The 14021-nt window shown below is 43.5% G+C and overlaps 1 protein-coding gene across 2 annotated transcripts; it reads right to left on the reverse strand.

Annotated features, from left to right (window-relative positions):
- Nucleotides 1-408: 408 nt before the first annotated feature.
- apeh (acylaminoacyl-peptide hydrolase) lies at nucleotides 409-11420 on the reverse strand. Of its 2 annotated transcripts, none has more exons than XM_021566962.2 (23): nucleotides 11249-11420; nucleotides 10306-10435; nucleotides 10093-10219; nucleotides 9927-10014; nucleotides 9440-9515; nucleotides 8236-8327; nucleotides 8009-8086; nucleotides 7770-7907; nucleotides 7569-7660; nucleotides 7425-7465; nucleotides 7229-7350; nucleotides 7061-7121; nucleotides 6875-6972; nucleotides 6723-6774; nucleotides 6489-6577; nucleotides 6172-6310; nucleotides 5913-5996; nucleotides 5619-5699; nucleotides 4489-4577; nucleotides 2470-2660; nucleotides 1844-1946; nucleotides 1578-1684; nucleotides 409-1099 (listed from the first exon to the last, which is right to left on the reverse strand). In XM_021566962.2, exons 1-23 carry the CDS (start codon nucleotides 11258-11260, stop codon nucleotides 994-996), a joined length of 2196 nt encoding a protein of 731 aa, XP_021422637.1. In that variant the 5' UTR covers nucleotides 11261-11420; the 3' UTR covers nucleotides 409-993. The 2 variants fall into 2 exon arrangements, with proteins under 2 accessions (XP_021422637.1, XP_021422636.1); XM_021566961.2 differs by having other exon boundaries at nucleotides 10306-10546.
- Nucleotides 11421-14021: the final 2601 nt, after the last annotated feature.

Here is a 14021-nt window from a genome sequence, read left to right on the forward strand (position 1 = left end):
TTTGTGGGCAGAACTGAAAATGCTTGTGCCAGCAAGGAGGCCTACAAACCTGACTCAGTTACACTAGCTCTGTCAAGAGGAATGGGCCAAAATTCACCCAACTTATTGTGGGAAGCTTGTGGAAGGCTACCCGAAACGTTTGACCCAAGTTAAACAATTTAAAAGGCAATGCTACCAAATACTAACTGAGTGTATGTAAACTTCTGACCCACTGTGAATGTGATGAAAGAAATGAAAGCTGAAATAAATCACTCTCTCTAATATTCTGCCATTTCACATTCTTAAAATAAAGTGGTGATCCTAACTGACCTAAAATAGGGAATTTTTACTAGGATTAAATGTCAGGAATTGTCAATTGTAAAAAACTGTAAACTTCCAACTTCAACTGTATAAAAAAAAAGAAAGATGTTTTATAGCCAAAACATGTTTTATTGATAGAATCATTAGAGAAAGATCCCTGGTTGTTACAATCAATATAAAGCATCTGCAACCCTGGAAAGCACCATCAGAATGAAGGTAATGAGTAGAATGTGTAGTGGAGACCTTTCACCAGGTGTTACCGTTACTTGGTCCATAATGTTTAGCTCAAGTACTTTCATTCTCTTCATATTATGATCACAACTTAGATGATGAAACTATACGGCTGTTTAGTATCTTTCTAAATAAAAAGGTATTTGATCATTTTTGAACGGCCCTTGTTAAATCATAGGTGAAACCGTTTCATGGAGAAACGTTGAAAATAAGGATTAGTGTTGCTAAATTACAGGCAAAATCAATGTGTTTCAACAGTTTCATATTTCATATAGGACAAGAACTTGCCATCATTCAGAAGGTGTAATTCCAAAGCTATAAACTGATGCAGATGATCTAATCACAGATGACTTAGTGCAGGTAGCCTACAGTACCCTCACGCCGTTATTATACAGATTAACATCCTGTTGTTAGCATGCTAGAGCTAACAACAGGGTTAGCATGCTATCGCTAATGGTATCGTCACAGAGACAGGTGCTGGGTCATCCAGAGAGCGATGTTCATGAAGCCATCAGACTCCGCGTCCACCTTGGACAGGGAGTGGTTGTTCTCAGGGTACCATAGCAACCTGAAAGAAAGGCATCCAGGCGGAGTTAAGAAACTAGTCAGCAATGCAATGCATGAAGTAAACAACAACTTCGGGCTGACAAGAAAGACCAACTAAGAAAGACCATGGAAGCGTGAGGCTCTGTGTCGGTGCTGCAGCTATCACGTTTATAGGAGATTGAAGCTCACACATGCACATGCAAAGATACTGTGTAATACTGAGTGCATTATCTTGCATAGCATTCATCTGATGTTCATCCCACTGCTCGTGGCAACGTCAAATCACTGAGTCTCAGTTTAAGACAGTATCTTTTTTTTTTTGTGTTGTTTTACAAATAGGAAGAGAAAAATCTGTCTTTGGCAAGCACCCCCATTAACTGGTTAGCTGTTGATTACCTTTACTTATCGCATACGAAGTACTTCACTGTCTTTATTCTGATATGTGACCACCACACCACTAAATACTACATTACCCAGCAGCACAAGGGCAGTCTACTCACCGCACTGGGACTTGTAGTGCCTTCAAGGCTCTGTAGTACTCAATCCCCTGCTTAGGGGGCACACGCTTATCATCCTCTCCCAGAGTCAGCAACACAGGAGTCTTCACCTGAATGGCGACAACAGTCACATACATTGTTACAGTCAACACACAGACACAAGGCACAGAAAAACAATGGTAGAGAGACAGCAAAGCTTTTTTCACCTGCATTGGATCAAGTAAACAAACAGAATGTGAAACACACAGTCTGCTGGATAACACACACACCTGTTTGACATGTTTGATAGGAGACTTGTTTAACATCTGCTCCCAGACTGCAGGGTCAGGCAGGCAATCTGTACTGTAGTTATAGCCAGCCTCCACCATACACCTGAAACACACCTACATGTTGGATAACCACACCTTATAGAGAAAAGAGAACAAAAAACTAATCGTATGGATTCTATCATATCTAGTTTCCCTTCTGGTGGTTTGAATTACCGACTGCCTCCTCTCCCTAGAGAGACACAGACAGACGACACATCCCGGCAAGCCTACACAACCCCCTAAGACTGAAGTGCGTATGTCTCTCTCTGTATCCACCAACCTGAAAGTAAATGTCATGGATGTCAAGCCTATGTGGTAATAACTAAGTAGGGCTGGGATGATGTCCTGGTACTGAAACAAAACATGAAGCGGACCGAACTTCTTTAGGAAAACATCCCTAATGTTGGAAACATGTTGTCATCCAGAGTCACATGTATTTACTTTCCAAGCTATAGCACACAATATTTTACATACAGCAGGTTTTTAAAGGATTTTTTTGCCATGGAAAATATACTGTGATACTGGTATCGTCCCTATGAGTTAGTGGATGTTTGTGTGGGCATGGTAGTGAGAAAGTGTGACTGTACCAGTCTGGGATGTCGGTGCTCCCAATCATGGAGGCCAGGTTGATGACGGGGTTCCGAGCCACACAGGCCTTGTAGAACTCTGGGTACTGGCCAATTAGATGACAGGCCACGAATCCGCCGTGGGAACCCCCGGCAACCGCAACCTTCTGCTCGTCAAACGCCCCGCCCCTCAGAACACTCTCCACTGCAAACTAGAGCCAGAAACAACAGCATGATGAAAGAGAGGGAGGGTAGAGGGAGGGTAGAGGGAGGGTGAGAGAACTGAGAGAGAGAAGTGAGAGAAAGTACGCAGGAGGAAGCAGAGTGGTCTGAGAGGGTAGATGACAGAGACTACAAAAGTACTGTGAAAATGAAACGTCAGTCAGACAGACTGATTCTAGGGCTGAATACTATAGACCAGGAATGCACAATATATCGGTGAACTTAGTGGAATCGGTCGATATTAGCTAAAACCGCCAACATCGGTATCAGCCGATGTCTAGTTTAACGCCGATCTGAAAAACCGATGTCAAAGCTACCGTACATACGTATATAACGTAGGTAGATGACGTGCATACCTATATAACGTAGGTAGATGACGTGCATACCTATATAACGTAGGTAGATGAGGTACATACCTATATAACGTAGGTAGATGAGGTACATACCTATATAACGTAGGTAGATGAGGTACATACCTATATAACGTAGGTAGATGACCTACATACCTATATAACGTAGGTAGATGACCTACATACCTATATAACGTAGGTAGATGACGTGCATACCTATATAACGTAGGTAGATGACCTGCATACCTATATAACGTAGGTAGATGACCTACATACCTATTTAACATAGGTAGATGACCTACATACCTATATAACGTAGGTAGATGAGGTACATACCTATGTAACGTAGGTAGATGAGGTACATACCTATGTAACGTAGGTAGATGACCTACATACCTATATAACATAGGTAGATGAGGTACATACCTATATAACGTAGGTAGATGACCTACATACCTATATAACATAGGTAGATGACCTACATACCTATATAGTGTAGGTAGATGAGGTACATACCTATATAACATAGGTACATGACGTAATAACGCCACGTAAAATGTTGTGCTACACGTGCAACACAGCATTCCTAACCTAGCCCACAATGTCTGCTGTGTGGATCGAGCAGCCAACTAGTCCAGCAGTCATTTGAAATGGAATTCATTGCTCTTGACAATCAACCGATCTCTGTCTTGGGTGATTGTTGGCGTTCTCGCCGACTGGTCGAGCACCAGTACACACTACCAAGTGCGCCATTTTTCCCAGATGTTGCCCTACCGGAGTTACACAGTAATAGCGTCACTGCGATTAGCTTCACGACTGACATTTGGACCAGCGATGTCAGCCCCATGAGCGTGACGAGTCTGACAGAACAGTGGGTCCACGAGGATTTCGTACTGAGGAAAGCCGTATTGCTCAGAATGTGCTGGTTCTCATACCGCTGCTGTCATTTCAACGGCATTTGAGAACATGTCTGAAACATGAACACACTCCTGGCTCCATTTGAACAACTGACTGGAGAAATAAGCTCATCAACTGTGTCTGCAGCAGACGTGATGCCCTCTGTCGTGGCATTGGAACGATCAACAGAACAGCAGACGTGATACCCTCTGTCATGGCATTGGAACGATCAACAAAACTGCAGACGTGATGCCCTCTGTCATGGCATTGAAACGATCAACAAAACTGCAGACGTGATGCCCTCTGTCGTGGCATTGAAACGATCAACAAAACTGCAGACGTGATGCCCTCTGTCGTGGCATTGGAACGATCAACAAAACTGCAGACGTGATGCCCTCTGTCATGGCATTGAAACGATCAACAGAACTGCAGACACAGGCTGTGAACAAGCAATTCGGTGGCATTCACTCTTTACTGTGTAGGCCAGAAATGTAATATCGGTTCATCACTACTATAGACTATTAAGCCACACAGTGATCTGAAAAGACTGGTGTAACTCATGTTTCTGTACCTGAACATCCTTGACGTCTTGAGTGCCCACATTACCAGGTAGAGAGAGGATACTGTCCTGGCCGTAGCCTATAGAGCCGCGGTAGTTCACTGAAAGGACACAAGTGAGGTACAAGTGAACATTTCAACCCCCCAACAGCTTCCCCTGTTGTCACTAATCTTGCTCAAACAGAAATGTTTTTTTTGTTTGAATGGAGCTATTTGTAAGTCACTCCCAGAAAATGATTTTGAGGTAGGGTGGCATTTCACCTTCAGCCCCACTCTCCCCTACACACTCAGATTGCAGAGCGCTAACGTGCTTAACGATGCCGTCGCTGTAAAAATTCCCTCCCTATGGCACTTATAACTTGAATGTGCCTCAAGAGGAATATTCCTCTCACAGAACACACAACAAGCAGACTAGGTAAATAGATAAACTATTCTATGAGGTTGTCAGATTTATTTGATTCATTACTTGATTTGCTTGCAGAGGAAAAGTAAATGTGGACTGTTGTAGCATCTTCAACGTGCACCTCGGCAGAAATATGATTTGGCCATGGCGTAGCGTGACGACTGCAATGGAAAGACTGTTACCGTGTCCATGTTAAAACACCATAATAAGCTACGCCTGTGATCCCTGGCAGCAACACTGACTACCTGCTCCTGTAGCTAGTTTCCTGGATTCAACACACTGGCTCGGTGTAGACAATATGGTTTGGGGAAAAGGCTGTCAATCAGAACGTCTGTGTATACCATCCTGATGCAGTACAAAATTCTAACAAATAAACAAACAAAAAAAGACATTGAGTGCGGACCCAACTTTAATAATCGGCCTGTGGCTTGGTGATCTCTCCCCTAACCCCTAACCCATCCCACTGGGCACAGACACCAGTTCCACATCTAGTTTGGATTTACATTTGATTGAGTTGTCTACTAACGTGAATTCAAATGGATAAAAACTAAAAAAAATGACCAACTCATTGGTTCAAAAAAAAAAAAAATGAGACAAAAACATGAAATTCCTTCACATTGATGACTTTTTGCAAAGCCAATCAGTTTCCCACAATGATTCAACGTCACCACATGGTTTCCACATCAAGACTTTCAATCTGTTATGCAGATAGAGACATAATAAACCGTAGCTCTACTCACCCAGTAGGATAGCAAAGCCCATCCTGCACAGCACTGAGGAGGAGAGCAGCCAGTCTGCTACAATCACAGAGTGAGGACCACCTGAGAGAGAGAGAGAGAGAGAATGTAGCTACACACTCACAAACACAACAAGTGTTTCCCCTAGGTACAGATCTAGGATCAGCTTCCCTTCCCCCATCCATAACCGTTAGAGGGGGAAATTCCAAACTGACCCAAGATCAGCATCTATGAGCAACTTCACCCTACTCCCCACAACCAAGCAGGGGCACACACACTATAAGGTGTGTAACTTACCATGTGGGGTGACTATGAGTGGCAGTTTCACTCCCTCCTTCACATCCTTTGGTTTCAGCAGGAGGGCGTCAAAGTCCAGACCAGCTACATAACAAGGATAATATTACATCTAATTTGATTTGTCACATACACACGTTTAGAAGATGTTATTGCAGGTGTAGCGAAATGCTTGTGGATTCAGACACATAGGAGAGGATTTACTGATAATTGACATGCTAGAGAGAAAAAAGTCCAACTGTCACAGAGTGGATGTTCTTACGGTATTGGCTGTTGTCCTGCTCTGGGGGCGGGGTGAAGTTGAGGATCTGCCAATCGATATCTGGCTGGGTCTGAGAGTCCTCCAGCACGACCCAGTCCACCTCCTCACGAGAACCACACAGTGGCAGGAAGCCCACCCTCTAGCCACAGAAAATTAGGTAATTAATAACAATAGACAATGGGCATTAAGCAGACGTTACTATAAACGACTCATCCAAAGCGAGACATTTCAATAATGTGTCTATTTTACTGCAAAGCATTGTCAAGTAAAACATTACATTTATGGAGTATGTATATGTGTGGGTGTGTCTACATTACCAGGCTGGGGGGGCAGTTAGGGGAAGACCAGCTGACCACCATCAGGTTTCTCTCGATGGTCAGCAATGACCAGCTGCCCCCTGGAGACTCTACAGGGGAACACAACCACAACAACAACGTTAGGACGCCAGTCAGAATGTTAGAACAGCAACAACAGCCCTACAGCTTTACAACTCAGAGACAGTATTTGTCAGTGGACTGACTAGGGGCAGGGGACTGTGTGACCCCACTCACTTGATGTCAGAGAGGTGACGCTCCCTGTGGTCGTTTCCACCAACAGCAGATCCTACAGGAGACAAAACATGTCAATATGATTCCATTGCGGCCATACATATGGCATAATTAATTCTGCTAATTATCTCTGATAAGTGTCTAGGGGTGGTTACCTTGCGGCTTCCCTGTGGACAGGAGACCAGGATGCGCTGGCTGTCAGCTGACCAGCACAGAGGAGACAGAGACGAGCTGTAGATCCCGGCAAAGCCATCTTGAACACACAAACAGTTAGGATAAACAGAATACACTCGCAAAGTACCTGTACTTATATTAACAAATTCTACTAAAGGTTTCCTTACCCTCCCTGGGTCTCTTTACCACGTCCACCACCACAGAGGTCCTCTTGGTGTACCAGTCATACTGTAACACACAGACAACTCAACACATGAGCTATATTCCAACAGTATTCAAATCATTTCTCTAATTGGGAGCAGTTGGATATGTTTTCGTCTTTCTTGCTCACTCACCATGCAAAGCCTGCTACACTGCTGGTGAGGTCCGTAGACAGCACACTCCAGGTAGATAATCCTGCACTGGTCTGGGCTGAGCTTGGGGGAACACACAGCACTGGAGCCTGATGAAAGCTGCTCTGAGAGAGAGAAACACAAACAGACTTCTAGAAAATACTATGGTCATGTATAGCTCAGAGTGAAATACACTTACCACACTGTCCCCCAGTCAGGTCAACATAGAACAAGGAGGACCTGAATTAGAAAACACACGGAGGGAGTGAGTGAGAGGCCTTTACTGGATTTAAGAGCTGCTACTTATAACCACCACTCTGATCTGACCAATCACAGTGCTCACCTGCGGTTGGGCGAGTATTTGAGGCCCAGTCTGAAGGGCTCATGCCACCAGCCCACAAACACCACGCCTGTGTCACTCGGAGCCCAAAACGCCTGGGGACACAAGTTATAACACTGGTACAGCACATATATACATTGCAACACACAGAAATGGCACCCAGCAACACACACACACACACACACACACACACACACAACTGACCTGGCCTGGCGAGATGTTATCTGGGACTCCCTCTAGCACAGAGACGTTGCTACCCTCGATGTCCAACACACACAGCACAGGTGAACTCTTACTGACCAAGGTCTCCCCCCAGTCCTCGTAAAACACAAACTGCTCCCCCTGCAGGACGGGAGGAGCAAACACAGTATGGTGAACCAAGACATTTTAGTTAAAAGCAGGGGGTCAGTCAATGGAACAGTTTATCATTGGATCCTCCTTACCTTTGTAGTCTCCTCCTCCTTGCCCATTTTCACCCCCTCCTCTTCATCAGCAAGAGAACAGGACTCAGGAGACACTGACTGTATAGTAGAGATGGAAGGGGTTAACAAATAGACCAAGTGAGGAAATCGCTAACACATTTTGCAGTGAAGTTCATTAGCACTGCATTGTGAGAGTGCATTGTGCTCATTTTTAAACTTTAGGTGCGTGTGTGTTTTGAAGGCCAGACCTGGAAGAAGGACTCTGCCTTGAGTCTCTTTCTCTCAGCCACATACAGCAAGTGAGTTTCAGAGTGGGACCACACCAGGCAGCCAAACTGGTCTAGGAACAGATATAAATGAACAGGTGGGTCAACCAAAGAATGTGCTTGATATACTTTGGTGTTAAGTCCTTCCCACGCTGTACATCAGATTCAGTATTTTATGACTATTACATGTCACACTGTGCGATGTTACCAAATGAATATATTGCCATCAACCTGGCCATATTGTAGGATTTGCTTCAGTTCCCTCATCACATTCTGTGATTGGCTTGCAAGGCTACGTAGGCTGATGTAGGCTACGTAGGCTGATGTAGGCTACGTAGGCTGATGTAGGCTACGTAGGCTGATGTAGGCTACGTAGGCTGATGTAGGCTACGTAGGCTGATGTAGGCTACGTAGACTGATGTAGGCTACGTAGACTGATGTAGGCTACGTAGACTGATGTAGGCTACGTAGGCTGATGTAGGCTACGTAGACTGATGTAGGCTACGTAGACTGATGTAGGCTACGTAGGCTGATGTAGGCTACGTAGGCTGATGTAGGCTACGTAGGCTGATGTAGGCTACGTAGACTGATGTAGGCTACGTAGACTGATGTAGGCTACGTAGACTGATGTAGGCTACATAGGCTGATGTAGGCTACGTAGGCTGATGTAGGCTACGTAGACTGATGTAGGCTACGTAGACTGATGTAGGCTACGTAGACTGATGTAGGCTACGTAGACTGATGTAGGCTACGTAGACTGATGTAGGCTACGTAGGCTGATGTAGGCTACGTAGACTGATGTAGGCTACGTTAACTGCAGCGGTGGATTTGACAGGAGCACGTGCCAGCACCAGTAGGGCATGCCTCCCTCTATGCTTATGGGCGACTGAAGAGAGTTCAGAAAAGCAAAGTATGCATCTTAGAAATAATTCACACAAACTTTATATGTCCGAACTCCAAATCAAATCGGCTTCCTAAGAATAACAGTTGCTGTGGTATTATTTTGATTCAGCGATTTTCCCCAAGGCGTGTACATTTTGTCTGGGGCGGCCAAATCCTGGCATAAGACGGCACAAATGGTGCAGTCTGTTCGGGTCTTCAGGGAAAACAACAGTTTATTGTGTGCCAGTAACAGAAGAACTTCAGGAAGTCTCTCATATACAGAGACATTACATTGGTGTCTCACCGTCTTCATAGACCTTGCCATGTTTCTTCAGGGCTGTCAGGTTGATGCTCTTCACTTTGATGTTCTTACTCCAGATCTGAGGGGTCACCGAATGGAGGAGGGGTCACCGAATGGAGGAGGGGTCAAAGGGAAAAGAGGGTCAGATGTCAATCAAAATGAGTGAAAGAGGTTTAGGATATAGATGCAAGAGGGTTGCCCCAACATAGGCACTTATCCAAGGTAAGTTGTGCAGACAGATGGAGAGAGAGAGAGAGAGACAGACAGAGAGACAGATAGAGAGACAGAGAGGAAGAGCGAGACAGATAGGAGAGAGAGAGGGAGAGAGAGACAGACAGAGACAGATAAAGAGACAGAGACAGATAGAGAGACAGAGAGAGACAGATAGAGAGACAGAGATACAGATAGAGAGAGAGAGACAGATAGAGAGACAGATAGAGAGAGAGAGACAGATAGAGAGAGACAGAGAGACAGATAGAGAAACCCTAACCTCCAGAAACTGTTTGTCCTCTCCTTTGATGTTGCTCTCTCTCACCACCGCTTTCATGTCTCCTGATGGAGAGTCTTTACTCAGCAACCTGACACAGAGAAAACACTAAATCAACTACACACACACAGAACACACTCGTGTGTCAAACTGTCAAATGTCCACATACTCTCCCTTGATCTCTGTGCAGTTCCCTGAGGGTCCAGAGTAGACCACAGACTTGTCGTCGTGAAACACAATGTACTGCCGACAGAACTTGACATTCTCGTTCCTCTCCAGATCCCGCTGACTCCATTCTGGGGACACGGAATAAAAGGTATGAAAACCCACACAGACCGACGAACAGGGAGACAGAGACAGACCGACGGACAGACACACACACCTGTGTAGATGTTGCTGTATTTTCCTCCATACTGCGATGTTATGACTGGCCCTACGTCAGCTCGGGTCAAGGAGGGAAACAGGCTCAACTCCCGGTAGAGTTTGGAGATGTCTTCCGGATTAGTCATTACCTTTCCACACACAACAGATGAGGAACTTGCACATCGAGTCAGGGATAAACAATGTCTCACAACCCGCATTGATGAGGTCATCTTTTACTGATGGTCTCTCTTGACCCTGGACTGAGACAATAGAGGTAGACTGGCTTGTTTACTAATTGCAATAGTCAGTGCAGCATGCAATTCCTCTGTCTCACTACATAAGCAACAATGAAATCATTATTAACACTGACAGGCTTTGTGACAAAACAAGATCCAAGGTTATCTAGCTCAGGAATATGACTCTTGTAGGTTACTGGCTAGTAAGTTCAGTAGCTATACAGTTGGCTGGCTAGCTAATTATTTTTTTAAATAACAGCCTCCTATCACTCCCTAATGAAAACTAATATTATTCTAGTTTTAAATGATTGTTTGTTTAGTTGAGCACGCTATATTCAACATAACTAGAGTTGCTTACTTGACTGACCAGGAAGTGCTTTCTGCGCGTCACCATAAGAAAGCTACCAGATAGCTAAACCGATGACTGCCTAATGCTACACCGCAGACATTATAGCCCGTATCTCTGCCTACACTAGCTGGAAAATAAATAGTTAGCATTTCAAATGCACTACACTAGCTGGAAAGAAAGATAGCGAACATAGGGTAGCTACTTAAATTAGCTAGCTAACGTTCGTACATAATGGGAAGTTGGACAAGCAAGTAGCTAGGTTAGCAAGGTAGTACATAATGGGAAGTTGGACAAGCAAGTAGCTAGCTTTGTGTAAAAGCTCACATTAAATTGAAATAAACTGGAATGTAACACACTGATAGCTATTTAAAAGTTACCTGGGACTCCATCGCGGCTCTGACTGATCAACAGCTCTGCGTGTGGTCTCGTTTTCTCTGTGTTGTTAGGCAGGGTACACCAGGGTTGCCATGTTCCGGAATTTTCGTGTGAATCGGGAAAATTTGACAATGACTGCGTTGGATGGGAGCGGATCACTTTTGTCAAGTCGGTCACCTGGTTTCAGTGTGTTGCATTTTGGCAGTTGTGGAAAAAGTACCCAATTTTCATTCTTGAGTAAAAGTATAGATACCTTAATAGAAAGTCACTGAAGTAAAAGTGGAAGTAACCCAGTAAAATACTACTTGAGTAAAAGTCTAAAAGTATTTGGTTCGAAATACATTAAGTATCAAAAGTAAAAGTGTAAATAATTTCAAATTCCTTATATTAAGCAAAACAGATGGTGCCTTTTTCTTGTTTTTAAAATGCACAGATAGCCAGGGGCACTCTCCAACACTCAGACATAATTTATAAAAGATGCATGCATGTGTTTAGTAAATCTGCAAGTTCAGAGGCAGTAGGGATGACCAGGGACATTCTCTTGTTAATAAGTGTGTGAAATTGACAATTTTCCTGTCCTGCTAAGCATTCAAAAAATACCTTTGTGTGTCAGGGGGAAAAACAACGAATTAAATAGTACTTTAAAGTAGTTTTACTTAAGTACTTTACACCACTGCATTTTGGGGATACAGATTTTCGTTCTTCCGCCTACATATCGACAGCATGAACTTTACAAAAAGCATGTGATCAAAGGTCATGACATTTTGACTACAAGTTTCTGCAGTGGCTCTTCATCCTGAAGCTGTAGCGGACATGAGTCGGTCACGATCCCGTGACAAGGTAGCCCGCCTTCGAACTTCAAAATCAGTGTCTGCCCTCAGCCTAAGAGAGCATTTCCTCTTTGTCACGTCGGGTGCGCCCGTGCGAGATTTAGGTTAATATCCTGCGTGTTAAACATAATGTGGGAGGGTCTATTGTGAACCAATCTTTAGTGTTTTTGTTTGACCCACACAAACGTGACCAAAGACATGACTACAACCGGAACCAACTTTGATATTTGAGGCGCTCTCTCTGATTAGACATACATACATACATACATACATACATACATACATACATACATATATGATTTTAGTTTGTGAGTGTATGCTATGGTTGTTGGAGACATGTTTATTTCGACATCATATATTTTTTTAAACACTGCCATCTGAGCTTGGCTGTTGGACGACCAAATTAGTGTCCTTCTTCGCAGATGCACCCACCCAGTATTGAATCCTCGACTTTCGTCTTCAGGTGGTTGCTTCAGCCTTACCACTTAAACAAGCCCATTGAGACGCACCTATCCAGGGTTGCCAGGTCAAGTTCAATTTCTACAAAATGATAACTAAACTCGCCCAAAACCCCGCTCAAAACCCCTGAAAACTAGCCCAACATGTTTTCATAGCAAAAGAGTTGCCCTATCTATACAATGAACCCATGTTTCCTTAGCGTTATCGAGCCAATTAAGAATATCATAGTAATGACATGAGAAACAAAATTTGGGTTAACCTCAAAATAATAATTATTGCAAGGTATGAGATAAAAAAAAGGCATTTGAATATGTGGCAAGAGAAAATATTATTCTCCCTTATTAAACTCGGCAGATCATTTTCCATCAATGGATGTCAATTCAACTTGTCTGATTGCTATGATTATGCAATAAGGCACAAGGGGGTATGGCATATGGCCAGATGCAACGCAGAGTGCCTGGATACAGCCATTAGTGGTATATTGGCCATGTACCACAACCCCCGGCTGCCTTATTGCTATTATAAACTGGTTACCAATGTAATTAGAACAGTAAAAAGTTTTGTCATACCTGTGTTATATGGTCTGATGTACCACAGCTTTTAGCCAATCAGCATTCAGGGCTCAAACCAGGTTTAGAATTGTAAATAAATCCCCTTTGTGCATGTACATAACTATAGATAACTCCGACAGAAGAGTTTGAGTGATGAAAGTTGGACAGAGGATCTCGAAATCTCTGAGCAAGAAACACTTGGATGAACATAAAAAAACTAACGTCTAGGCTATTTTCTGGCAATTGTTCTGTTATTATGTGCCAGATGTTAAGACTGAAAATCTTTATAAATGGCCCATTTGCTAGACTGACTTGTCATTTCAATAGACAATCTATAGACTAAAATCTCGGTTTATGCCAAAATGTTGCCATAGTTTGCTTAGAGAAAGACATAGGCCTACGTCTCATTTAGGCCTACATCTAATTTAATATAGTCTACAGTAGCCTAGACAAGATTCAGGCAAGATGTAAACTGAACAATTTAGCATCTTTCTTAGTTAATTCATTCAGATGAATTAACTCACCATGAATAGCGAGGTGATTTTGCAATAAAAAGTGCTTGTGTTTCCCAAATAGCCTGCTGGAATAGGCTACTGAGGATGTGGTCCTAATTTAAATCACTGAATTAAATCACTGACTCCAGTGATATCATCATTTCAACCTATTTATCGTATCAAATGGTAGCCTACAAATGGCATATACATGAATAGCGTACTTGATGGCCAACGAAAGCAAATGTATAATTCTCCACATTTAGCCTAATGTCAGTTTCATTGAGGACTTTCCCCATAAAAAGAACCACGCGAGGGAGTTCCATAACTTCTATTTCAAATGTCCACTAGGGCAGCCGCCAAGAACTGAGCATGCACTTAGGTTGATAGAGTTTTCTTTAAGCAGTCAACATTAGAATGCAGTTAAAACCACCTCCGAACGGA

This window comes from Oncorhynchus mykiss, chromosome 16 (assembly GCF_013265735.2).
Source record: "Oncorhynchus mykiss isolate Arlee chromosome 16, USDA_OmykA_1.1, whole genome shotgun sequence".
Classification (NCBI taxonomy): domain Eukaryota; kingdom Metazoa; phylum Chordata; class Actinopteri; order Salmoniformes; family Salmonidae; genus Oncorhynchus; species Oncorhynchus mykiss.

Excerpts from the sequence above, each read along its gene's own strand:
- apeh (XM_021566961.2), bottom strand. The coding sequence starts at position 10,516 with ATGACCTCATCAATGCGGGTTGTGAGACATTGTTTATCCCTGACTCGA. Across the intron at positions 7,661-7,769 it reads ATAACATCTCGCCAGGCCAG|GCGTTTTGGGCTCCGAGTGA; the intron begins GTCAGTTGTGTG and ends TTGTGTCCCCAG. Across the intron at positions 7,351-7,424 it reads CCTGACTGGGGGACAGTGTG|AGCAGCTTTCATCAGGCTCC; the intron begins GTAAGTGTATTT and ends TCTCTCTCTCAG.